Here is a 25,635-nt window from a genome sequence, read left to right on the forward strand (position 1 = left end):
ACGTACGCCGATGGAAGCGACAACACTAAAAGTACATCTCTAAACATTCTACAAAATATATAGAGTTATTTTAAAATAACAATTCAAATCGCCTAGCCCAGAAAAGTTCTTTCGATATTTTTTAAGAGTTTATTAGGCTTTTATGTTTAAGGGTTTGTTCAGTTGGGCGCCTATCCTTAAAGTGCGATTGTCCGTTTCCAAGTGTCATTTCAGAAAAAAATCAAAAAAAAAAATAAAACTCACCCATGACCGACACGTCGTACTCGATGGTGAAGTTAACGTCGTCGCCCAACGAGCGGATTGCCACCAGAGCTTCGTCCAGCATCAAGTGCTGTAGCTTGATGCCGCCCGCCGATAAGATGCGATCGCCAGTCTTCAGGCTGCCTTCCCTGCGCGTGCATATGTGTAAACAAAGGCCTTTCGAGACGCTAATAACGGCCTTCGGGGTCCTTCGAATTAGATTAGGTTAATCCGCTGCGATTCGGTTGCTAACGACCGGACTTGCGTTTGAGTCTGGAATTTTATCGGCGCGGCGTGGCTTAAGGATACACCACCGCTGACAGGAAAGATGACAGGGGTGTTTTGTGCGCGGTTCGTTAAGCACGATTGTAAACATGCAAAGACATTACCGACGCTTTCTATGTGTGTTTTTAGAATAAAGTCGACAAAACATTTTGAGTATATCTGTGCTTTAAATTCTGCAAATCTCACAATTCATCAAGTTAAGTGGGCTGGCCTTTATCCAAACCTGTCGCCTCTTAAGATGTCCTTTTTTCAATGTCGGTCGTCTTTCTATTTTGTTGCGAAAGAGTAATAAAAAAGGCAAGATGATAGGCTTGAATGTACACCACGAATAACACACAGGGACGCGAAAATGCGCACCAACAAAAGCATTTTGTTGTTGGAAACGGTTGAGGAGAAAGAACGGTAAACTTTGTTCCACGATAACATTTAATCTCCATCAAACCACATAATGCGCACTTAACTTACGCCGATGGCTGTAGGTCACTATAGTGTTCCGTAGGAGAACGTCAGGTGTTCCACAACAAATTTATTCTTTTGACTAATGTCCCATGTAATGCCGATCGAAATCCATTGGTGTGTTATGGCCATCACCAGTTTAAATGTTCGTGAGTTGCTTCATTTATTGATATGTAATAACAAAACTCAGTAATCGAAACGTTTTTTTGAAGATGATGTCGATTTACTTTAGGCTTTAACATTTATTTCAAGCTACATCACAGATCTGTACATTTAGTGTACCTAAGACTTAAAAAGGTTAAAAAAATGAGAAAAAACTGTTGTTGTGAAGTTTAACGAAATGTATTATACTAAACTTTCGTTTGGTGTTCGGCAAAATTATTTATAAGTTTATCACGGCCTAAAAAAGCTTGAAAAACACTGCTATAGGAGACCATACAACCGCAACATTTGGGATTCATGTATAAAGCAATTTTGGATAGTTTTACGAATTCTGATGGGCTTACGGAAGCTAATTTTGTGGAGCAAGAAAAGTCACATAGAAAGGCATAAATGTTTACTATTCTTAACAAACCGATTTTTTATTTTACCCAGCGGGGTATAAACAATGAAAGCAAGACCTAGCACAGTAAACGCCAGACTTAACCCTTTAAGCATTTAAATCTGTAGTACGAATAAAATTCGCCTAGTGAACTTTACGTCTAAATCCGTCTTTCGGGAGAAAGTTACTGTGTTTGCCGAGCCCAGTCAGTCATGGATTGTCCATGAGACGTATAGTACATCAAAACTTGGCGGTACAGCGAAATAGCACACAAAGGAGCAAAATTAAAAAAAACCTGCCAACAGGCTGTATAAAATACTTCTAAAGCTTGACAGCCTTCGGCTAATTGCCAATTTACGGCGGATCCGCTGCAAAGCGCGCATGTAACGTGTGTCGGGCCCCAAGGGACAATAGGAAGGGTGACCTTCGAAAGTGCGAGAGAGCGGATCAATATGGGGTTTGCTTCCGTCAGCAACGCGACGGTGATCGCAACTGACGCAAAACGTTTTACCGGTTTCAACTGATGGAATCGACTAATTTACCACACAACAAGCACAAGTGATGTGACAACCTAACTTTAACATGTAAAGTTTTGCGTCACATGTTGTATGCTATCGGAAGCATTTCCAAGTTACATTTGTTTTAAATAATATTACTTTATCGACCTGCGGATTAATGGCGCATAGTTTAAAAAAAGTAAAGACACAAATAAAATTGTCGAGGTTATGGCTATGTGTGCTCCTATTTAGATGGAAGGCCGATCGCCAGTTTAGTTGTTCTTTACTTAAACCTCGCTAATTCCCCATCAACAGAGTTTAATAGTGGTTAATTACGGAATGTTTTACTCCCTTGGCTATAGTGGTCTAGCAACAGTTAAAAACGACAAAATCCGACGATCCCATAAAAACAACCGATGTACAACGCATTTTTCTAAACTTAATCTATTAAAACAAGATACACACCAGGGCCGCTGTATCATTTTGAGTTACCTGTCGGCCGGCGAGTCCGCTCGAATGTGCGTGACTACCAGGGGGCGTGATTTGACGTGCTTGTCGTTGCCCCCGCCTCTCAACACGAAGCCGAACCCATCGCCCGCGCCGCTTCTGTCGCCGGCGCCGCCGCCGATCACCACGCCCCTTCGTAACTGGATGTCGGTGGTTTTCTGCACGATATGCGCAGTCTGCACAGCTGCGACAACAAAGAGCCTAGGTAATGGCTGCTATGTGAGATGGAACGTGGATTAAATGTTAGACGATAGTGCACATACAATTTACGTATTGCTTGCGACAGAGACGGGAGAAAATTTGCTCGAGGTCACGCTGTTTAAATTCTTGTGAAAACACGCACCGGTAAGGAGACCGTTTACTGAGGTATACAAATAACACACTGATAGAGAGCTGTAACAACAAAAAATCAGATTCGATTTGTTTGAAGGAGCATGGGTAATGATGTCTGAACTTCCTTTAAACAGGTATAGCTTCTTTTTTTAATTGAAGGCGAACAGCCAATTTTAAATTGCCTCGAAATCCGGCTTGCGCGCAAAACGCTTACTGTTAACAACGGCAGACAATGAGTCAGTCAATCCGACCGGCAGCGATTTGCTTCATAAACAAACAAGAGGTTAGTTTGCAGGTAAGACCAACGACGAACCGGACGTCTCTGCAACATGGACTAAACAAGACCGGCTTGCAGGGACAGAGCGACTAATTTAATTTAAACTCACTATTACTGCCACATGTTTTTTGCCCATCAGAGTATAAGCTTGCTGTAACTAGTAACGTTCAAAATGGAATCGGAAACATATCCCTGATTTTAAGTGGTAGTATCGGTACGTGTCCGATAAAGGGTATCGGTGTTGATCAGATACTAAATTAATTTGTCTATTTCATTAATGGTTTGCGACCGAACAGATATTTTTTAAATTTCTCTCAATCAAACAACAACCGTTTTATACAGATAGATGTCGTTTCGCTATCGGACGTACTTTTTTCAAAAATACCGGGTATTAGTATTGCTACGAAATGCATGAAATGTTGACAAATCCTACTTTTTGTTACTGCGTTTATAAATACAGAAATATAAATGCACTGAATATTTCTGTAGCTATAGCGTGCCTATACTTAGTGGCTGGCGTGATGGTCATCGACAAGCGACTACGGTTTCCAGCCTTTGCCCTATAGACATGACCGCCGGTCGGAGATCGTGTGACGCCCCAATACAAACACAACAAAAGCCGCATACCGCAGCTCGCGTGCCTGGACGCCGCACTCGAGCTCGTTTAACTACAAACCCTAAAAACAGAGCTGGAATGTTATGAGAAAACGGCAAACTGTGTTAGACTAGGCACCAGGTGATGCACCGAGCAAAGATTCTTCCCCGCATATTCCACTTTACTTTTTTTATTGGAGCTTACAGTAATAGCTGCACTTTCGATACATGCGGAACTTTAACAGACTGTTTCGAGAAGTTGTGCTTTTGACAGCTTATATACATAAAGATTTTAGCTTTAGAGCAACGTAAGTTAGTTATCGAAACGATTACAAGATCAATATAAGCAAACGACATTTTAAAACATGTTGGATTTATCTACACCGCCGGTCGACCCCTTACCATTTTTGTTTTCCGGCAGTTGCTGGTAACTAAAAATGACATAACTATAGGCGGTAAATTAACGTTAAAGTGTAACAGAAATTTAGATCGATAATGACAAAACATTGGCAGACTCCGAAAGAGAAAGAAATTCATTTCAAATAATCATATTAGTCTCAGGGAAGTGCATTATTATCGCCGCTACCAAGAGTGGCCCGTATAAACTGCGTGACCTCGCATTCGGCGCTATAATAATGCAACACACGTTTCCCATCAAACTGTCCAACGTACTTGTGGGCGGCAGGTGGTATTCTATTTCGATGGTCACTCGCTCTCCGATGTTCTTCATCAGACTGATGATTTCGCCGTGCTTGAGCTTGGAGGTTCGAATCCCGTTCACCGCCGTGATAAAGTCGCCCACTTGAAGCAGGTCGCTTCTACTCAGGCGACAAGAATTTTACTTTTTGATAAGTGTTAGGCATGGTTTTGACGCCACAAACAAAACTGTGCGCACCGAATTCCATAAGGCGAATTTCAATATTCACTACATGATAAATATATTTTTAATTCAGTTTAAAATGCCTAAGGGTAAAACGATCGCAAATCCTAATCGATCGACATTTTACCGCTATAGTTGAAAAAAAAACTTCATTCAAGATAGCAATTTTGACCCAATCGACTTTTTCATAAACCCAATATTCGTAATATCACAACGAGCCCCGGGAATACGACAAAAATGTGTGTGGCTTAGCTCACGTTGCGCCTGAATTATTAAAACGTCTGAGGCAATATTGGTCGGGTTAATATCGATTGCCAATGATATTATGGCATTATGGCGGGCTGGCGTATGGGCGATGTTGCGTAACTTCGTTATCGTAACCCAGGGATTGCACAGTATTCCTTTTGGAGTTGAATGAATTCGTTTTGAGAACGGTATTTTGTTTGCTCAAATAAAACCGATGAAAAATAAAACACGTATTTACAACTATAACCGGTTAAGGAAAGACAAATGTACAACAAAACTGATCTGAGTACAATATTAGTTATTATTTGACAAAAGTCAAAATGAGAAACTGAAAAATAAGGAGTGTCGAAACTTAAAAACTAGTAAGAATTCCACATATTTTAAAGTGCACATTTATACAAATACCCTACCATATCCTATACAATTATAGGTAATATTTATTTATTGCAAACTTTACACGTAACGGGCAATTAAAACATTCAAATACCAAGCCTTTTTTAAGGTAGTTGTAAGACGCAACATGGTACTTTCCAAGTAAGTTTTCGGCTTTGTCAGAATAATATACTTACTTCGCGGCCATCCCGGAACCGCGCAGGTTTGACACGCGGGGGCGCCCTTCCTTGTCGGAGCCCCCGGAAACTGTGACCCCCAGTCCACATCCGTCCGTCTTGGCCAAGTTCACAACGCATGTGCCCCTCTCATCCTCTGTAACGAAATTTGTCAGTTTAAACTGGATTCACCTTGACAATACGTAGAGAAAGTGATAGAAGCAGAGCACTAACTTTCAATAGGGTATTTGCTTACTGAAAGGTAAAACGTTAGTTCGCTACAAATGGGAAAAGTGTAAAGCGGCCAAATACTTTATGGATTAATATTATTAATTCATTTTTTACCCTTCAACAAAACTGTACATCCGTGTGGTAAGAGATTTAGCTCCGTAGTGTTCATTAATACGGCGATTTTGCGTACAATGAACTACTGGTCATTTAATTATCTATTTTTAAGTCTCCAATCAAAATCAACCTCGTTTTATAAAACTTTCAATATATTTTTTTTGTTTATACTATAAGCATTTTTTCCAGAATTGAAAGCCTTAGAAGCGATTCCAATAATGTTTTATGTCTAAACCACTCGTGATTCGATACCACAAAAAAATGGTCAAAAAAAATTATACTTTTGCTTTTATCACCGACCTGGTATCTCTTCGACTCTGGCTGGAACGATCTGAAGTTGGTCATCTGGAACAACGTTTCTTTCTGTATAAAACAAATCAAATTCAAACCTTTGCAAGTACACCTTAACGTCTGTGACATTTCAAATAAACTAAATGCGGTACTACAACGACACAAGGAGAGAGACACTTAAACAAAACAAAACATCTCAAATAGCTTTCAACGGAAGCAGTTGCCACCGATCTCACCCACCGTCAGTCACAACAAAGCCATCTCTATCATCCTGTGAGCTTCCCTGGACTTTCTGCCTTCCGCTACACAACATCTCGACCGCTGCTACACAGAGAGCCCTGGTACAAGTGAAAGACTGGACTAAAAAGGGCTAAGCCGAAGCCGCAAACTTGTTTTGCCTTCCTATCGTGCTCCAACGCCGCTCTGAAGGTGCACTCACAAAACAGTGGGCTGCGACACCTGGTACAACAAGTACCCGATGCATTCACACAATGGTGGCAATTTCGCTGCCGTAAAAGCGCAACACACCACACCGGCTACCGAGACAACCGCGCTGTTTGCAGAACAAGGAAGCGTCTGTGTTTTGTCGAGCCTATGCGAACCGCAGGCGCACACTGCGACTCGGAAATGGCGCAAAGACGACCGGAGCCCAATTTCGATATAAACGCCATATCAGGCTACTTTGCTGATAGCAAATCGATCGGAAAGAGGGGGGTGGGTAGTTTGAGATAATTTCGTTCTCGTGTTGTGAAACCTGGGGAAAGGGATTCGATATTTTGGCTGCCTCGCCGAGTTTGGTCGAAATAGGAGAGCGATATTTCGTTAACGATTTATTCGGTTCGGTGGCATTAATTGTTTAAATCTTGCTTACCAAAGGCAACATGTGTATAGCATCTGCCAGATATCACGACATATGTTACACAATCCTAATTTTCAATAAAAAAACGAATACTATAAATACATCCACCTAATTGTAATAATGGTTTATTCAGCTTAACCTACGCCTAACAATCGTACAAATACAAAATCAGCTTGTTAGCGAACAAAACGTTTAAAAACGTATCCCTTGTCTTTGCCTCGTCTCTTAATTCAGTATAGTCCAATACACACTGTTCAAATGAAGGAAAACACTGAACGGCGCTCAACTGTGTGGAAAACTCGCACTCTCCCGCGCCGGCCGCTTATCTAACACAAACAAGCATGGGAGTTGTGCGTGCCAGCGATTTGTCATACAAGCTAACGACGCGTCAGGAGCCGGGTCGCCATCGGCGGTTCTTTGATGTCGGCAGAAGACAGAGTTTTTTCGCACCGTTGCCGGGCCGCGGTCGTTACGGGGCAGCAATTTGGGCTGGGGATAGACTAGCGCTGTTTTGCGGGAGAGACATTATCGACGTAGTGTTGCAGTGGCACTGCCTTTTTTATATGGTCCGTAATTGTCACTTCGACATAATGTAATATTAAACATTGCGCCTTTTTTACCAGTGGAGGGTTTTTCCTTGTTTGAACGACTGGAAACCTCATCGATATAAAGTAGCTACACTACATATGACTAAGACGATTACCAATGTTCCAAATCAGTTAATGCGATTTTGCGCGAAACGATTTATGACTGGTTCCGATAAGCCAAAGGTGCATATAGGCCGAAATTGTTACACTTGCTCGGTTGGTGACATGAAACTATTAAAGTCAATTTGAAAAAAGAATGTTAAAAAACCTGCTCTTGCACGTGAATAAAGTTATTAAAATTCATATATGACTAAAGTAGACATATTGCCGGTATTCCATAAACCACGCTGCATAATTGGCAGTTGGTTTACACAGACAATTCTCTAAGGTCTGGTGCCTGAATCGAAATAGTTTGACCTATTTTAGCTACTTGGCCACTAAGATGAAGATTTGGCCAGCAACAACAAAACAAACAGCACTGGGCCATTTTTTACGACAAGAATGAATAAAGTTTTTTGGTACTAACGTGTTTGAAATTCAAATAACAAAGCATGTGAATATGTCTGTGTGAGAGTCACCGTTTTAGATCTAAAGACTTCTGCTGATCGTTTACTTTAGATTGTCATGTACAATGAAGAAAAAATGGCGGTAAAACAATATCGAGACTTCCCACTGTGAGTCAAAATAAATAATAGGAGGATTGAATTTGAACCTAAATTAAATTTAACACCTTTTCTTGTGGGTTTCGATAATCGGACGAACAATTTATATCTGTCGCCATCTTGGCACCACCAAGTTTTCAGACATAAATAGAAAGAGGAGACGAAGGTATTCTATGGTCAAGTTGTAGTTTTGGGTCACAACTTTACAGTCCCGATGTAAGAAGTAAAACTAAAAAACGGAAACCAAAGGTGTTGGCAAATTTCACGTAACAACGATTTTCCAGACATGACAGCCGTCTTTTTCACATGCCGTCAGTGGGTTTGTGGTGAAACAAACCGTACCCTTTTTTAAAAAAAATACACAAATCAAACCATCGTGACAGTCGTAAACGCGCGTGGCTCTTAATGAGAGAACAATGACAACGATCGAGAAAGATCGGCTGTGGGATTATCCCAGGCTTAAATCGCAGCGCAAAACGATGATACGCGCAAGGTGCCCGGAGCTTGATTGGCGGCGTTGACGAAGCGAGACCAAGAGAGGCGAGGCGTGGAGACAGGACACCAAGAAAACACGGGCGAGTATATGATGTGGCTGCGGGGTGGGGCGAGGCTGTGGCACGCTACTGCCAGTCAACCGAGCGAGGTTTTGATGCGGCAACCATGCAGCTGGCACCGATTTTTGCTTCACGCGAGGCCGAACTTTCTTGGTTTGATTCAGTTAACGAGGTTAAAACAGTCGAAAACCTGAATCGTTTAATTTATCTGTCACTAATTATACAAATGTTGGTTTTTATTGGCTCGAAATTATGGGCTATTGATCAATGCGTAGTATTGCAAGAAATCTTGCTGTTGTAAGTTCTACATATGAACAAACACACCGGTACCCATTTTAAAAACGACGGGATAAAATGTAAAAAAGTAAACCGCAAAATTAAAGCCACAGTAAGTGATCGAACTTTAGATAAAAAGTTTGGATGCGCGGCGCATTTAAAAAAATAGCTAAGTACGTTTTGGGTTGAGGTATGGGGTAAGCTTTAAATAGCAGGGCCTAAATGGCAGGCTCATAGAAATGCAATGAAACGCGAAAAAACAATCTACAATCTTCGAGATGGCTTTCCTTCTCACGTTAACGGGAGCGGCCGGCCTACAACGATGCTACTTGACCGATGAGATTGCGTTACTCGTGTTTCGCTGCAAACTTTCGCCGGTGGTAGCTAAGCCGGCAATTTGTCTAACGCCAATGTTGCGGAATTCGAAACGTCGGTGACAGTTTAGCGATTTACTTTCCCACGGCGAAATTAAAAACGCTTGAAAGCGGGTGGTCTGGATTTAACCTTGAACCCTCCCTGACCTATACAGCATGACCGTGGCTAGGACCCCTACAGTGCAGCGCCACGGCAACCCACTGTGGATACGCATGTGTCGCTTTTCGTGTTTACTGAGATGCTAATTGGCCGCCAACGACATCCGGTATTGCCCGGTCGTTCGGAAATACGTGAGAATTGCGGCGGCTATTGACAAAAGTAGGTCTGTCACAGGAACTCTACTTTGTCGTTGCAATAGCGCAATGCGTATGATCGAGACTTAAAAGTATAATTACCGTTAAAGCGTGCACAACTAATCCGTCCTTTAAGTCGAAAATACCTGTTAATCTTTGTAGATCGAAAAAGCATCCAGCGCAGGCGATAAACAACTTTCCGAACAAAAAAAACAGCAGGCCGTTTGACACAAGAGGTAAAACCGCTTGTGTTGGATCTAACCTGGGTTTAAATTGAGCGAGGCGTCGCTGTGCCACCTCCGACTGAGGCGGGACTTGGGCTGCTGCAAAGCTGCCGGATGACGACGTAGAGAACCGGCCTTCAATGAGCTGAGCCGGCTGCGGATGCCTGGGCCCTTGCGTAGGTACTCCGTAAAGGCTTTGTTGTCCTTTTCGTGGTCCGCCTTGCTGTGGCTCTTGCCCATGTTTCAGCCAGAATTTTCAACTTAGTTTCAAACGACTGTCAGCATCGCTGATGATTAGCAGACTGCGACAAGTGGGAAACAGTATACTTGCAGATTATTACCACTTTTTCTATAATACACAAAAGTAGTACCTCAACAACCACTATTAGCCGGCTTCCGTTTAACGCAAATTTGCACAGCTAATTTTAATTTTTTTTCTAGCACTTTTCACACTGCAGTGACTGCACTAGCGCACTGCCTGTGTTCGTCAGGTAAACTTTCAAGACTCGCGATTTCCGCTTTGCGGTTTTTACGCCTAACCGCAAGAGAAACTGTCTATTTTCGCTGACCGACGGCTTGATTTATCTGTTTGAGGCTTAGAGCAAGCCTTAAGCAACAACAAACGGCCGAAGCAACAACAAACTATGCGACTCCGTCTGGACTCAAGCGAGAAAAAAAACTGAATCGAGTGCGTAAATCGGCGCCGAACTTCGAGAATCACGTCCACCTTGAGGCACTTAAAGCCCGCCAGCTAATAAGCTGCGAACATTACGAGCGCTTTCAGACGCCTTATCAATTACTGGTTGCCAAACCCAGTTCCAATACCACTCCACCAGTAATCACCTACAACGTAGGGTAATGGCGAGACGGGAGTCCAGTTGTAATTAGGGTGTGGACTTACGTAAACAATAATAAACCCTACTTGACAAATCAAATTCTGTTTATTTTCTTTGCTAAATGTGATGGATTGCTATCTGCTTTTTTTACTGCCTGCCTGACATCTGCACCTCTGTCCTCTGCGTATGTTAACCCTTTTTTAAAATAAGTTGTCAAAAGTTTTCTGGCGCGGGCGAAAGCAAACGTTCGCGATTGGTATACTGGCGAGTGCGCGGGACACTTGTAATCCTCAAGTGCCAACAATGCCTTTATCTCGCCTCCATCTGCAAAGACTGCAACACTCGCGATTGACCGATCGGCCGTCCTGTGGCGAACGGCAAGTTGGTCATTGTTTAACTTCACTTGCCTACGGACATTAGCTGCGGGAAGCCAGATAGTCGATAGCAATCCGGCCTGCTGTCTGAATATGTGCCAGGACAGTTTACGGGTCGGATAGACACCGTTTTGTTGTGTTTGGGGTTTAAGAAGTCAGCGCGCGTGCAACCCAAGGAATTCGCACCCCCAGAGAAAGGCGCCGTGGCGCTACGAAAATATAAGAGAGACTTGTAGAAAAGAAGAAGCGTGTCGACCCCAGTACCAAGGTGCCTGACGCTAACTGATGTGACATGCATGGGCGCGAATCCTCAACACACACACACAGCAAAAATCGTACCCTCGTGCCCTAATAGGGATAGTTCGAACGCCTTTGCCTGCAGGAGTGCAGGTGTCGAATTGCAGGAGTTCGCCGACAGAAAACGAAATTAGTCAAGAAAGGAATGGGCCGCACAAGTTGAGCAAGGCTATTTGCTGAGCAACTGTTGTTTTCAAGAGGTTCAGAGATTTTAAATTGAATGTTTTATACAGGTTTGCATGCACCAAAGAGATTTACACTTTGGAACATAATGGTTGGAGGTTGTAGTAAGACGTAATAAGAATATCAAAGCCCATACAGAAGTGGTATCATTTTGAACGTTTCAAATAATTCTTTGTTTATTTTCAACATCTGATATACACTGTTATAAGGACTTTAATGGTAAATTACCAGAATATAAAATAAGGTTACAGTGTGATTGTATCTTTACAAATTAAGATAGGAAACAGAATTACTGTTACAACAAAAAATGATTTACAGAATCCTGTTTTTTAAGTGTTATGGCATCAGACCGACAGAGGATCTATATTTTCATATAGTCATGTTTAAAAAGTTTTTTACAGAGCATCTGTTAAAAATACTGGAAAGTATGAATTTTACTAATGGAAAATAGAATTCAAGCATATTTTGTAATTGAATTGTTTGGTACAAAAACTTTAAATAAACTTGAGAAATTACCTAGAGCTGAGAATAAGATTAGAATGCTTTTACTGATTTTAGTCTATTATCATGCGTTTTTTGAATAAATAACTTTATGTATAAAATAAAATTAATAGACTCCTCTACAAACATATTAAATCACACAGAATTTTTTCAGAAAAGAAAGGATAAAAAACTTATTTCAGAAAGGATAAAATGTTGTTTTTCCGCTTTTAAAAACTGAATCACGCTTTTTTCCATATTGTGAATTACATACCAAACTACCAAAGCAGAATTAAAACAAACAAACAAGTCCTTATAACAATTACCTTTTATTGCTTTTAAAAGTTTGTTTTATAACAAATCTGTTCACTTTTATGATAGAACATTACATGAAACACTACTTGTATATGCAAGACAATATGCTTGTATGTAATTCTCAGCAACCAAACCTTTGAGTGACCCCTACTAAAATATTTTTTATTTGTCTAGGGAAAAATTATAAAGCGAAAAAAATTTTAAACAAAAGGACCATTGTGAATATTGAAATAAACTAAACAAAATTTCTATCAATTTCTCTGCTCGCTTATATTAAAACATTCCTCTGGGTATAGTTTCAGCAGCTTACTACCTTTCACCAAATCTAGTTTTCAAAAATATTGAAAATATTAAAAATCCCAAATAAAATCTACAGTAAAAATCAGGAAAATTAAAGTTCAATTATTAAAAAATATTAACAGAAAGTAAAATTTCCACAATAAATTACTACCCGTGTCATAACAAAAGAATTTTTAAATATATAATATGTAATTAAATTATAAAAAAAGTATTTTAAAAATATAATATGTTTTATGTACGGTACTAACGCTGATGTATTTCTTTAACAGGTCCGACTGCATCCTATAAAAATTAAACAAAAATAATTCTTTCGTCATGTGGTCATAGAACTCTTATTTACATTTTTGGAATAATACATTGCTGACAAGAAAGAAAGGAATACAATGTTGGGGAAATTATTTGAAATAATGACTATGCTACAAGGATATCCTAAAATTTACATCTTAACTAACCCATGCAAAAAAACCAAAATGGTGCACTGTTTTAGGAATTCTGTGAACAATGAATGAAAAAAGTCTATCAAGGCTATATATTTCTGTCCAATTTTTTTTTGCCTCACTATCGTAAAAAGCAATTTGCAAAAAATATACCCAACCACACATTGTGCATTTAACTATGTTTTTAGTATTTTTTAAACAACAGCAAATTGTATCAAGGGTGAGTTCAGTCTGCATTTCATGGCACTTTGGCCAAAATCTGGGGTGAGCTGCTCCAAATTTTTTAGATGTAGAATTATGTATTTTTTTGAAGTTCGGAATCTTTCCACAGCTCAACCTTTTTTGTCAACTTTAGCGAAAAATATAGTGATTCAGATGTGCACACAAACTCCTTTATATCAGGTGTATATTTGCCAGGCTGCCACAAAGCCAGTCTGGGAAGTATGGCAGATCTCGACGATAACACTTTCACTTTCAAATTTCTGGTGCACTTTATGATTTTCCGATGCACATTCTATTGCATACATTGTAGTGTGAACGTATGCCGCACAAGCGTTTCACATATTTGGGGTGCAGTTTAGATTTTTTCAGGTTGCACTTTTCAAAGGTTGAGTAAAACTAGCGGGTGCACTTGCCATACTTTATGCAGTGGCCACAGAGTAGGTTTGTGTAAGCATTGACCAGTATGGGCCACCAACGGTCTATTGGTGAAGGGAATCTCAGACACAACTATACAATTTTTTTTTCGCCTCACTTGCTTATAATACTATAAAATTCAAAAGGACTTAAAAAAATAAATCGGCAGTTGTTTATAAAATTCCTTGCATTTCTAATCACTTACCTTCCTGGTCTGGAGAGGTGAGGCAGGCAGGGCGTTTAAACGGCATGTAAAACAATCAACTTTTTCTCTATCGTGATAACACAGCTTATCAACTCGTCAATGAGTAGCTTGATAATCATCAGTTTGCACGCACGTTTAAATCCCACGTCTTTTGCATGTGTTGCCAGGAATGCCAAACTTTATTCCCCAGTGGCTTAACATAGTAATATTAAACCGTCAATCACTAAAATATCCTGTCTAGTAGAACCACATTACGTAATGTCTTGTTCCATACCTGATAAACCGCCGACTTCATCTGACCATTTAATTCGGGAAAGTTATAATTTCACATAGGCATTTCATATAAAAGTAATTTATTTTGTTCATAAAAGGGATAAATATTGAGTTGTAATAAGTTTATAAAATGATATTAAGGGGTCGACGTTAAAGCGTTAGGATTAGGATGACTTTATTTATAAAACCTTTCAAGAGACGAGTCAAGACGTTTAACTTTTCCGGATAAGGTTCGGTTGAAGTTTACATAGTTTTTAGAATCCGGTTTAGTTCCGGTTTCCGTTGGGAGCAACTTAAACGTTCCTGTTCGGCCGAGGTTCGACCAAATTGGTTTCATAACCGGTTTATAAAGCTCCGGTTCGAGTTAAAAAAAATGTACCTTGAGTTAACCTAAAACTGTGTACCTATAAATAAACTGAAAAACTATATTTACTAATAAAGTTTTAATAATCGAACTAAAACTATGCGTTTATGAAGTATCAAAAAATCAAACAACTAAACATTAAAATATCTGATCCAATGGTTCTGCCTTGGCTCGAACTAAAAATTAAAATTTTAAGATTTTGTAATTTTTTTTATTAGTCCTATTATACATGCTTGCCGTTAAGCCTATTTTTATGCTGCACAATGCTTTGCATAAAAGACTTGCAGTTGATGTTGAAAATAAATAAAGAGTTATTCGAAACGTTCAAAATGATACCTACTTCTGTATGGGTTTGATAGTCTTATTACGACTTACAGTTCAGCAAATGAAAAAAATGGTTAATGATTTTCAAATTTGCACTTTTTTGGCGTCTAATTTGGACATAGACCAACTATAAAAGCCCGAGTATTCGATAATTGTTCTATCTTTACTGGAGTTAGTTGTCTACCCCAGGGTCCCCCTGGGGGGCCAAGGAGTTGTCTTTGGGGGGGCACGAGCACAAGTCTGTAGCAATGTCGTGGTATTGCAAAACCCGTGTCACTATTTTTATTTTTTATCTGCTCGCCTAATTGCCAAACATTGTTTCGTCACATACAACCAACATTTGTGTTTTTTCAGTTTACTCAGTTTTTCTTTGTAATGTTTAACCAGCATTTTAATTATTTTGTAAACTGCAAGTTAGAATGATAGCAAAACAAATACAAGCAAGTTGAACATTGTTTTTTCACAAAACGTCAAATAACGATATTAACAGATATTACCATTTTGGCTCGGAGAGATTGATATTTTGTTGCTCCATTGATTAAATTTTGTGGTAAAATTAATTGTGTTAAGTTAAGACTAAATGGTCAAAGCAAGCTTTACAGAACGAAGGAAAGTTGAATTGCACTCAGAGGTTTACTATTGAAAATACGTTTTACACAACGCTTAAACAAGGTTTTGTGTTATCAAACGTCGAAAATTGGCAAATGGTTCAAGAGTTACGTCTTATTTGGCTTCACAAAAGTTAGACGAGACGTCAGTGATTGTGCGCAGTGTCTGCACTGCTCGGTGGTGAGGTCACATTTGTCATTACGACCCTCCAAACTTAAAAATCATCGCGATAAAAAGCATCCTTAAGAAAAAATGATGTCGCCTATGTTATTTCTGCCAAAAAGAATTCGATTCGACCAGGAACCTAGATCAGGGGTGTCCAACATGAGGCACGCGACCTAATAAAAAATGGCACGCACGTGACATGTCCCCCCAAAATACAGCCAATTGTGTTATACAGCCAATTGTCAATGTTTATTAACAATAAAAAACAATCCCGGCAATTACGACAAGAAAAGAATTACTTCTGATATTATACCACTATATGGTTTTTATTTTTTGGATAAAAGCGCTTTTATTATTAGAAAAGAAATATTGCTAAACTTTGACACGGGAAGAAGTTATAAAATAAAATTGGCACGTCAACATGTTTTAGACACCCCTGACCTAGATATATTGCATGTAGGCCTACTTGTAGTTATATGTCATCAAAGGTAAAGTTTTCATTATTAATTCTTTGCAATATTTTTAACCTTTCTTATAAATATTTTATATTTAAATGGCTAAAAAGTCTGCTTTAGAAAAAAACTTAACTGGGATTCAAGCTACTTTCATTAACGAATCACCGACACTATTACACGGTAAAATGAGGATAAATGCATACATTTACTTAATTATGTAGCGAGTCACCAATAAAAAAAACAGTTTGCCACTTAAAACTAAGATTGTTTTTTCATATATGCAGGGCACTAAAATGAAAGCTAAAATATTAGTTTGCATTGTAATAGAGGTACAAATAAGCGTGTTAGCATGTCATTTCTTTTATTTTTACCTTTTATAACGTAGAAAATGTTCTCTCCTGAACCAACGTTTCACTTCGATCTGACTAATTTTATGACGACGTATTTTATATTCGTATACAGTGTGAGATCAAATTTCAGGGGTAACTTTGTGCACAGTATGTTTAGAATTGCCTTACGGTAGGCTGCCTAAAGGATTACTGATATTCTCCTACGAATCTGTTAAATTTTGAAATCAGCAGCTAGGCTATATTAAATAGTGAATAGTTTATGGATTTTTACTACATGGCAGACAAACAAGCGATTCATGTAAAGTTTTCGTCGATAGCCGGCATTGGGTAAACACTTTATTTACAATTGGCGAGTGAGGTACAAAGGCCGCAAAAAGCAGAACAACATTCGCGAACCGCATTCTGAAGTTGATATAACCATTGTTACGTGAATATAATGTTATATAGTTGTTAAAACAAATTAGTGATGAAGTTACAAAGGTAAACAATAAATCTTGAAAACACCTGCTGTTCTCGAGCGAAATCTTGCGCAACTACAGGCAGCCGAAGTCCCAATTAAAAAAATAACTTTAATTTGGCATAATTTTCCAAAACTAACATTTACTTAAAAAGGATTCTTCACGCAATGCGTACATGAAGAAATTCGCATATTGCTCGAAATATAGTTTGGTGGAGGCCATGGCCTGGTATCCAAGCCTGGTTCCAACCAAGTTTGTAACCATGCTTTTAAAAACTATTTCTTGTGATCGCCGCAACGGACTACTCACCGTACTCTGGGGTGGCAACAATTCTCACCACATTAAATAATTTTAAAATGCTCTTTGTTAAACCACTAAATACGATTCGAAAGTTAAAAGTTTGCCTAAACCCCGAAGTGGCCTATCATTAAACTATTATACGCCTGACTAAACTATGCAAATTGTGGTTTTCTTCCATCATTACAGCAATTATGTGTGATCGCGCAATAGACAAGCAAGTCCACCTTTATATAAAAAATTGTAGAAGTTTTATAGAAGTGATCGAATTTAGTAATAAATCAAATTTCTGTATTTTTTAATTGAAATTATATAAACTTAAAAATGTTACTACATGACCCGTATGTTGTGTAGACCTGGCTTACGCTAAAGGTTTGTATTTGGTTCTAGGCCGTATTGTTATGCAACCGAGCTGGTCTTCATTTACCATTTTAAATAAGTAGATTAAACTAATTCATGCTTTCTTTAGTCCCTCTTTGTATTAAGTGACTGGTTTTACTAATTCCAGTAACCAAGGGCGTTGGCTTAGTCATTAATTGTTTTGTTGTCACTTATTCACCGAATGCTTATACACTGACAACTAATGTGGAAAACCAACAAAAAAAGGAAAAATAAATCAGACAAAAAATTCAAAACAACTCTTTTAACGACTTTTTCTCCCGCTTTGTAAACCGTGTACGAAACAACAGTTACACATTACGCACGTATATCAACGAATAAAACCCGTGTTGTGGTGATTTCACATATTCTTTCCAAAACGAAACCTGTTTACGAAAAAAACAGTGCGCTGTAAAATCACGGTAAACAGAAAACTTGATGACATCACGCGTGTTTGTGACGTCGGTTGGAGAATCCCCAGTAAATAATGTCACGTTTCAAGGGGCCCACAAATCGTATATATACCGAAGATTTTTCGAAAGGCATACAATTTAAGAGAAATATATTTTGACCATTAAGCTGCAATGAGGATTTTAGTTCTGTTTACCGTATTTGTTGTGTTATGTGTAATATGCACTGCTGCACAAAATCGTAAGTATTTTTTATACCGTATACATGTAAACGGATGTTTATGCACTGGTGCTTTAACGTTTTGTGCAAACATCATTATATTGATTTTATGCTTACTTTTTCTGTGCGCTTATGTCGCCTCTTTGACAGTCGCCTCTTTTACAAACTGGGCAGGTAAATATTCCCAATTTTTTGTCTAATTTAACTACACAAACGTAAACAAATTTTGCGCTTCGGGCGAATCTTAGTTATACAATGTATGTTTGCGTTTCGAGGAAATCTTTGTAGCCTATAGGCGCCGTACATACCTGGAACTAATCGCAAAGTTTCACTAACTTATGTGAATACGTTTATGTTTGTGCTTCGCACTAGTTCATTGCGTCTTATAAATATGGACATAATACCGAGAGTCTAACGGAACTGTTTAAATTATAACCTGAATTAACAATTAAATTTATCGCGTTTTCCTAGAGTATTTTTATTTACACCTTTTCATTGTGATAATTGATGACACTATGCTGACTCGAATTTTAATCCAAACAAACGTATTTCTTTTTTTATATTTGTTTAGTAACTTCGTCCAACTGTCCGGTACCCAATGGAATTGGAACTTGTGGACAATGTGTTCGTTGTTCCGAGGGGCGCATATGCTGCCCGAATGGGTGCGGCTCAAGTTGTGTTAATATTCCTTCAGGGCCAAAGGGTACGTTTGCAAATGGCAACGTGATAAAAAAAATATAAGTTTTGTAAGATGTCGATAATTATTATTATCCTACAATATAAAGTATAATTAAATAATATTTAGGATTCATAATGTATTTTTAAGGATTCGATGTTTTCTTGTGACAGGTGACTGCCCGGAAAGCAAACCATTCGTTTATTGCATGGTCGACCCGTGTGTGGCAAAAAGGTGCCCGGCTTTTCCGAATGCCACTTGCGTCGCCCATCAGTGCGGTGGTTGCAAGGCCAACTATACATGCAACGGGAAAGCGTTGTCTGAAGAAGAATGCGAAGCCATTGAAGGTAATAAAACTAATGTAACCTACTCTAGGTGCCAGCTAAAAAGCAAACACATAGATACCTGGGCTACTTAATTTCGCCATAAAATGTCTGTTTAATTTAAACGAACTAATTTTAGGAATGCGTCATTGTACTCGTTCAACCCAATTTAATTAAAACTGTTAAGAAATTCAAAAAGGATACTGAAACATTTTTATCTTAGATAAAATTTATTCGGTCGTTGTTTCTATCCACTTCCTAAATAACCCCACGTGTACTTTTCTAAATAACGCCTGCAAGGCACAAATCTAGGATTTTTTGGGGGGTCCATAAAACTCTTGTAAAGAAGACGACAGTAGGTTACGTCAAAACGTGACGTTACAATAAACAAATCGTTTATTTTGTTAAGGTTTTGGGTTTGAGAAGGATTCAACTTTCTATACAAAACCCGATTACAAAGATGTTAAATTCGTCCAACGAAAAATAATGTGTTTGCCATGTGATATGCCAAAAATTTCATTTTGGAGAGTGATGCGGTTAGACAGCGTTTCTCTACCAGTGGGCCATGGCTCACTGGTGGGCCATAAGAACATTTGAGGTGGGCCACAGACCAATTTAAAAAGCTAGATTTAGTTTCATTTGTGTAATTTTATTTAATTTTACAGGAATAATGGCTTGGGGAGGAATTAAAAAGGAATGTAAATTTATTGTTCAGCCGCAAGTATCTTACTAATGCCCGGTTGAATAAATAATCGGTTTTGAAATATGTTCTGCTGTGTTTTGTCCTAAACCTATTTTAAGGCTTTTTCTTTCATAAAAATTCTATTGGGCCACAGAATTATTTTGCAACGTAAATGGACCACGAAAGAAAAAAGGTTGAGAACCACTGTGTTAGACCTACGACGCCTTTGGTATGACATTTATCAAATTGGTGTAAAAAAAACTAGAAACCTGAATGACATTCTAACAACCTGACTGAAAAATTGAAGGTTTTATGTAGGTAAAATAGGCGAAAAATATATTTTTGAGGGGGGCATGCTGGCATGGCCACGTGTCCCCTGGCACCCCAACACGCCTGCTCAGGAAATATACTTAAATATAGAAACACGATGTTCGCCGCTTGTGGACTCAGCAACAAAAGTGTCATTCCATTACGATTGTTCTACCAAGTGGGACGTGGGGTCAGTCTGCACTATTTCTTGCCCTCCAGGAACTGAATTGATCGGCGAGACGACTGTTACTTGCGAGAAAGACCGGCAGTGGAGTGTCAGTCTGGACAACACGAGATGTCAAAGTATGTGTTCTATTGTCTCAGAGGCGTAGCCAGGGGCGGCCTGAGCCCCCCATATTTTACTCTTAATCATTTTATGAGCAGTACCACAAAAGTCGATCACAGGCTTGCCACACCTTCAATTGTCACGCATTGTTACGTCACAAACGATGTAGTTAATATAACGTTTGCAATACAATAATCTAGTTTTACTACTTCATTCAATTTTTGCTCTTGAATGGTTTTTGTGTATTACGTTAACACTAAGTCAGTTGCTGCTCGAAACGGTTTGCTAGCATTGTTATTTGTGTTCGTTACGGCAATTAATACAATGACAAAAGCTAAACAAAAAATTCCAACTTTTTGCCCCCCCCCCCAAAAAAAATCGGCTGGCTACGCCATTGTATTGTCTGTGTTCCGTGTGTTGATAGGCGTGAAGCGAAAATGTCCAAAACTGGAAATGTGATTTGAGTTAGCCAATCAAAAAATCCTTAACGATTGGAGACGGAAACTGTTTTACAGTTGCCATTTAAGTGTATCGCGGTTTTGAATATATCTTTTAAAGTGGCAAATTAGAATCGTTTAAGTAGGAGAGGTATACGCAGGGTTACCATTAAGGTCGATAGGCACGGTGACAACAATAACTGAAGCTAAACACGGTGGAACATTTAAACTGGTGATATTGGATAGTTACTTAACATAAGCTACTTACGTTTGTTACGTTATACCAGTGATTTTCAACCGGTGTTCCAGGGAACATTAGTCAATTTCACAGAATATTTGAACAAATCTAATTGAATCGTTTTATGTTAAACGCCCCACTATTCTCTTTTAGCGGTTTCCGACGGTCCGTGTCCTCCTGGAATTCCACTTTTCCGATGCAAAATCAGCCCCTGCTATTACGCCAAGTGTCCTGCATTCCCAGATGCCGAGTGCCGGCCGGATTACTGCAACGGATGTAACTTTAACTTCTACCTCGGCAAAACAAAGCTTTCCCGTCGACAATGTATTGTTCCAGGTAAAAGCAAGATTTATTTATTAAAAGAAACGCCAATATTAAATTACAGTTTTTAAAATCGTTTTTAGTGTTTCAAACTATCAGAATTTAGTTTTCGTCATAAAATGTTAGGTTTCGTTATTAATATTTACTGGCGTGATAAAAAAAATGATGTATTTTAACGGATTTAAAGTCGAAGTATTGTCATGCGGACTGCAAATCGTTAATGTCGACATTTATTTCAGATAAGCCGATTTGCGAATTCTTGTGTAATCTATACCGATGTCCGAGAAATCCCGAAGCGCTATGCAAGACTGACTGCTACTGTCGCACAACCTTCTACGACCCCGTCACATTGGATCGCGTGTCGTGCTTTTAATCATTACAGGCACTCTCCGCAACCTTTTTACTCATGCGTCAAATTTACAGAAATTCTAGAGTCCCGTTAAAAACACCTACAAGTACCAAGCATATGGTTACCACTCAATTGTTTGCCTTTCAAATAAGTTAACCTATAGGCTTTTACTCATCTAATACGCCATGCTTGTCAGTGATGTACAACTGTTTCTTTTTTTTTATTTTAAATTTGTATTGTTTATCTGAAATAACTTGTCACTGATGTTTTTCATTTTTAGACTTTTACATATAGGACGTATAGTATGTTTTTGTAACCTAAAACTTTTGTACGTCAATTAGTATAAGTTATTCGTATTATATTTGCTGTGAAAAATACCTCTTCGTTTTTTTATAATGCCAAAAAGCAAGAAGTTCACAATATACCTAATTGTGAAACAAGTGAAAGTAACGCTTGCCTGAAGAAGTTATGTATGTAGACTAGGTCCCATCCCGAATTGCTTCACGTAGTTCTCTTTCTTCATTTCTACGTTCGTTCAATGATGACGTATAACAGGTTTAGTAATAATAATCTAAATTATAGTGAAACTTGAAAAAAAAAAACTTGTTGTCAACACTGATTGTGAGTAAGTGTTTTTCAACGTTGGCTATTATAACGCCATCTTATATAAGTTTTGAGAAGTTTCATACGGCGGTAGGGCGTACGAGCGGCAGTTAGCAGCCTTAAATTTAATAATCTAGGCTTGCTGAAGCGAGAAATGGTCAGAAAATTAACGTAAAACGCGACGAAAGACGAAAACGCAAAAAGCGATTAACGCTGTATGCGCTTATTAAACACCACAAACAATGTTTAGTACGACGTGGTAATAGTAATCAGTCTATTATTGATCCGATGTTTTACCGCGCTTTTATACAAGCATCACAGTTTAAAAAAAATCCAACCGACGCATATTCAATTAATCTGTTTTATCTCAATGTCCTCGTAAAAGCAATACGAAAGTCCATATTTTTGACTATAAAATTTACTAGGGTACTTGGGGTCTGAACGTCTCCATTACGGTTGGGCACCTGTGTTCGAGCTCTGTTGTATTTTGCACCTCCTTTATCAGTATTGTGGCCTTACCCTGCACTGCCTGTCAACCTGCCTCGTAATCGAGAAACGCTGCCTTTTTTGTGGTAGCATATTTTGGAGCAAAAGCCAAGGCACAATGTTCATAAATTAACTACATTATATCAATATACTTTAAAGAAGGATTTTTTCGGTAACCATGTGATTTGTTGTAGTGGATTTTAAAAGTAGGCCAGCGGGTTTGTCATATGTTGCAGCTTAAGATATCAAAAATATTTGGACACTGTTTTGTTTTATTTTCGTAACGTCCATTAAAAATGACGTAGTAGATATTCAACTTTTTAGGCGTATTTCAGTTTTTTGTTATAGACCACTGATGTGTATCTTTGGCAGTGTAGGTTTTCTATTTGGCAAGGTACAAAACGAAAACATTTAGGAATTCTTTAGCAAAATACATCGAAATGTTGTGACACTGCAATCAAGCACGAGCAACTTATTTGTTTTATATCTCAGTTAATTTAGACGGACGGAACGGTCATTGGGGGGGGGTCAAGGCCATAACTCTTTAGCTAGGCCGTAATATTGCAAAACCCAACTACCGAAGTGTCATTATTTATAAAAAAAAATCAGTTATTAAAATTAGTGATTTTAATTATGATTATAAACCTTTCTTCTAATGTATTGTAACTTATTATTGCGACACGTTCTTCGATTTACTCGCCAGTAGGAGTGTTAAATTTTTGTATCCCTTTAAATCGTTTTATCGCGAAAAGCTCACACCTATATACGCGAGTGGCAAGTTCGGATAAACGCCTGCCGCTGTGGGGGCGCGATCTCTAAATTAATATTTAAGTATTTTCGATGATTATAATGGTTTCATTTGGGTTGTACACCATTTCTACAAGGCTGTACAAACTCTGTTTCAGCCAATTTTAAGATTGAACCCTGGAAAAAAAATTTTGCGCGAAACTTGTGCGTTCTCCTTTTGTTGACTACGTTTTAGCTCAAAGTCTCTTTGAGTGCCTTTGCATTTTTTCATATCATCGAAGGTATAACGGCCCTATTAAATTGCAATTTTGCTAACTTATTGATAAACGATAAAAGCCATCCCCCGTTCAAACTAATTTTTATCCATATTTTATATATGATAACAGTCTAGCAACAGGGAGACTCCCAACTTTTCTGCGCGAATCTATAATTTTTTTGCAATATTGCCGTTGTATTTTGTGTCGTCACATCGTTTGAAACGCGATAACGCAATGTTTAATTTTTGCGCTTGGCATTTTTATTTGCGCTCGACAAAAAAGCCTTACAACTGTGGAGTAAATGCCCTCACAACACGTTGGTCAATATCAGCTCGATAAACTAATTAAACTCAATTTTTTTTCGCACTTCGCGCGACCGACAACAGACTTCACTATTTTTAAGCTGTCCCAGTGATATTTAATTAAAAATGCTGAATTGCTTTTCGTAGGGGGGCGCAAGTCATAGGAAAATTACCAAAGGGGAGCGCGGCTGAAAAAAGGTTAAGAACCACTGGTGTAAAGTTTTGATAGCACAAACGCTCAAGCAATTCTCTGTGTTAAGATCGTGCTGTAAATTTTTAAATTGCGCACTGGGCAATTGTTGAAGTGAACCATGACTTTGAAATTGTGCTGAAGGCGATAAAAGCTTATAATTTTAACGAACTCGAGTTTCTTTCTGGCAAACCATTGGACCGTATCTTTTTCGTTCTGGAGCTTGTGACCGCAATTTTTAATCCCATTAACGTAACAAGGGTTTGGTTAGTCGACCGTTACTTCAACTTTTTATACCCTTAGATTCTTAGAAACTGTTTTAAATTTTTAAACCTTTTTAATAAGCAAAGCACTGTAAGTAAGAAAAAATTGATTTGTTGGTTAGTAAAATGATTATAGGTCCACATTTGTTCTCGAAAAAAAAAAAAAAAAAAAAACTTGAGAAGCTCACCGCTCCGAACAAAAATCAGTCAGCAAGGTCTAAAACTTAAATACAAATATGCATTTCGCCATATAAATGGCATCATCAGTTTGTCTGTACAAATAAATAGTAAAAAATTAAAATATTAAAATGTAAAATAAATTTATAAAATACATCTAAGATGAACAAAGACAAAGACAGTCTGCGTATAAACCCCAACCACTACTGTAAAAACAAAAGCAAAAGGAGCATGCGATACGTGTAGCGGCCGCAGAAAAGCCACTGATAAAAACACGGCCCAGAGGGAAGCGGTATGAGAATCAGTGACGTAGCAAAACACGGTAGATAAGAAAAGGTGGAAAGGCAGAAGCAAACCTAAAACAACAGTTAAACAAGAAAACGGATATGGCTCCCATTCCGAAAATGGAACGGCACAACGCAAAACGAAAACACAAATCCGCAAAGATATATATAAAAATTATATATAAAAAAAAATACGCAGACAGTCTTTTATCTTTTATACGCAGACTGTCTTTGTCTTTGTTCATCTTGGATGTATTTTATAAATTTATTTTACATTTACATTTTAATATTTTAATTTTTTACTATTTATTTGTACAGACAAACTGATGATGCCATTTATATGGCGAAATGCATATTTGTATTAAAGTTTTAGACCTTGCTGACTGATTTTTGTTCGGAGCGGTGCGCTTCTCAAGCTTTTATTAATAAATTTTAGAACTTTTACCGTCGGCATTATGTGTTCTGTTGG

General features: G+C 38.4%; 2 protein-coding genes across 2 annotated transcripts in view; one reads left to right on the forward strand and one right to left on the reverse strand.

Moving 5' to 3' along the window:
* LOC146148087 (glutamate receptor-interacting protein 2-like) overlaps window positions 1–10,110 on the reverse strand; it is a 38,369-nt gene extending 28,259 nt beyond the window's left edge. Inside the window, exons 1-7 of the mRNA XM_083388402.1 lie at window positions 9,921–10,110; window positions 9,555–9,581; window positions 6,050–6,094; window positions 5,426–5,561; window positions 4,403–4,548; window positions 2,512–2,710; window positions 244–389 (exon numbers count right to left, since the gene is read on the reverse strand). Of these exons, the coding sequence (XP_083244528.1) occupies window positions 244–389; window positions 2,512–2,710; window positions 4,403–4,548; window positions 5,426–5,561; window positions 6,050–6,094; window positions 9,555–9,581; window positions 9,921–10,110 (889 nt within the window). The remainder of the gene's footprint in view (window positions 1–243; window positions 390–2,511; window positions 2,711–4,402; window positions 4,549–5,425; window positions 5,562–6,049; window positions 6,095–9,554; window positions 9,582–9,920) is intronic.
* Window positions 10,111–18,120: 8,010 nt separating this feature from the next.
* On the forward strand, window positions 18,121–24,252 carry LOC146148091 (uncharacterized). The gene is made up of 6 exons (XM_083387787.1): window positions 18,121–18,257; window positions 18,808–18,939; window positions 19,086–19,259; window positions 20,338–20,529; window positions 21,341–21,523; window positions 21,748–24,252. Exons 1-6 carry the CDS (start codon window positions 18,191–18,193, stop codon window positions 21,879–21,881), a joined length of 882 nt encoding a protein of 293 aa, XP_083243913.1. The 5' UTR covers window positions 18,121–18,190; the 3' UTR covers window positions 21,882–24,252.
* The last annotated feature ends 1,383 nt before the right edge of the window (window positions 24,253–25,635 follow it).

This window comes from Ascidiella aspersa, chromosome 4 (assembly GCF_963924565.1).
Source record: "Ascidiella aspersa chromosome 4, kaAscAspe10.2, whole genome shotgun sequence".
Lineage (NCBI taxonomy): Eukaryota > Metazoa > Chordata > Ascidiacea > Phlebobranchia > Ascidiidae > Ascidiella > Ascidiella aspersa.

What these genes read in the sequence shown, in the direction of transcription:
- LOC146148091 (XM_083387787.1), top strand. Translation starts at nt 18,191, where the DNA reads ATGAGGATTTTAGTTCTGTTTACCGTATTTGTTGTGTTATGTGTAATA. An exon ending in GGACAACACGAGATGTCAAA is followed by an intron (nt 20,530 to 21,340) that starts GTATGTGTTCTA and finishes ATTCTCTTTTAG; the next exon opens with CGGTTTCCGACGGTCCGTGT. An exon ending in TCGACAATGTATTGTTCCAG is followed by an intron (nt 21,524 to 21,747) that starts GTAAAAGCAAGA and finishes CATTTATTTCAG; the next exon opens with ATAAGCCGATTTGCGAATTC.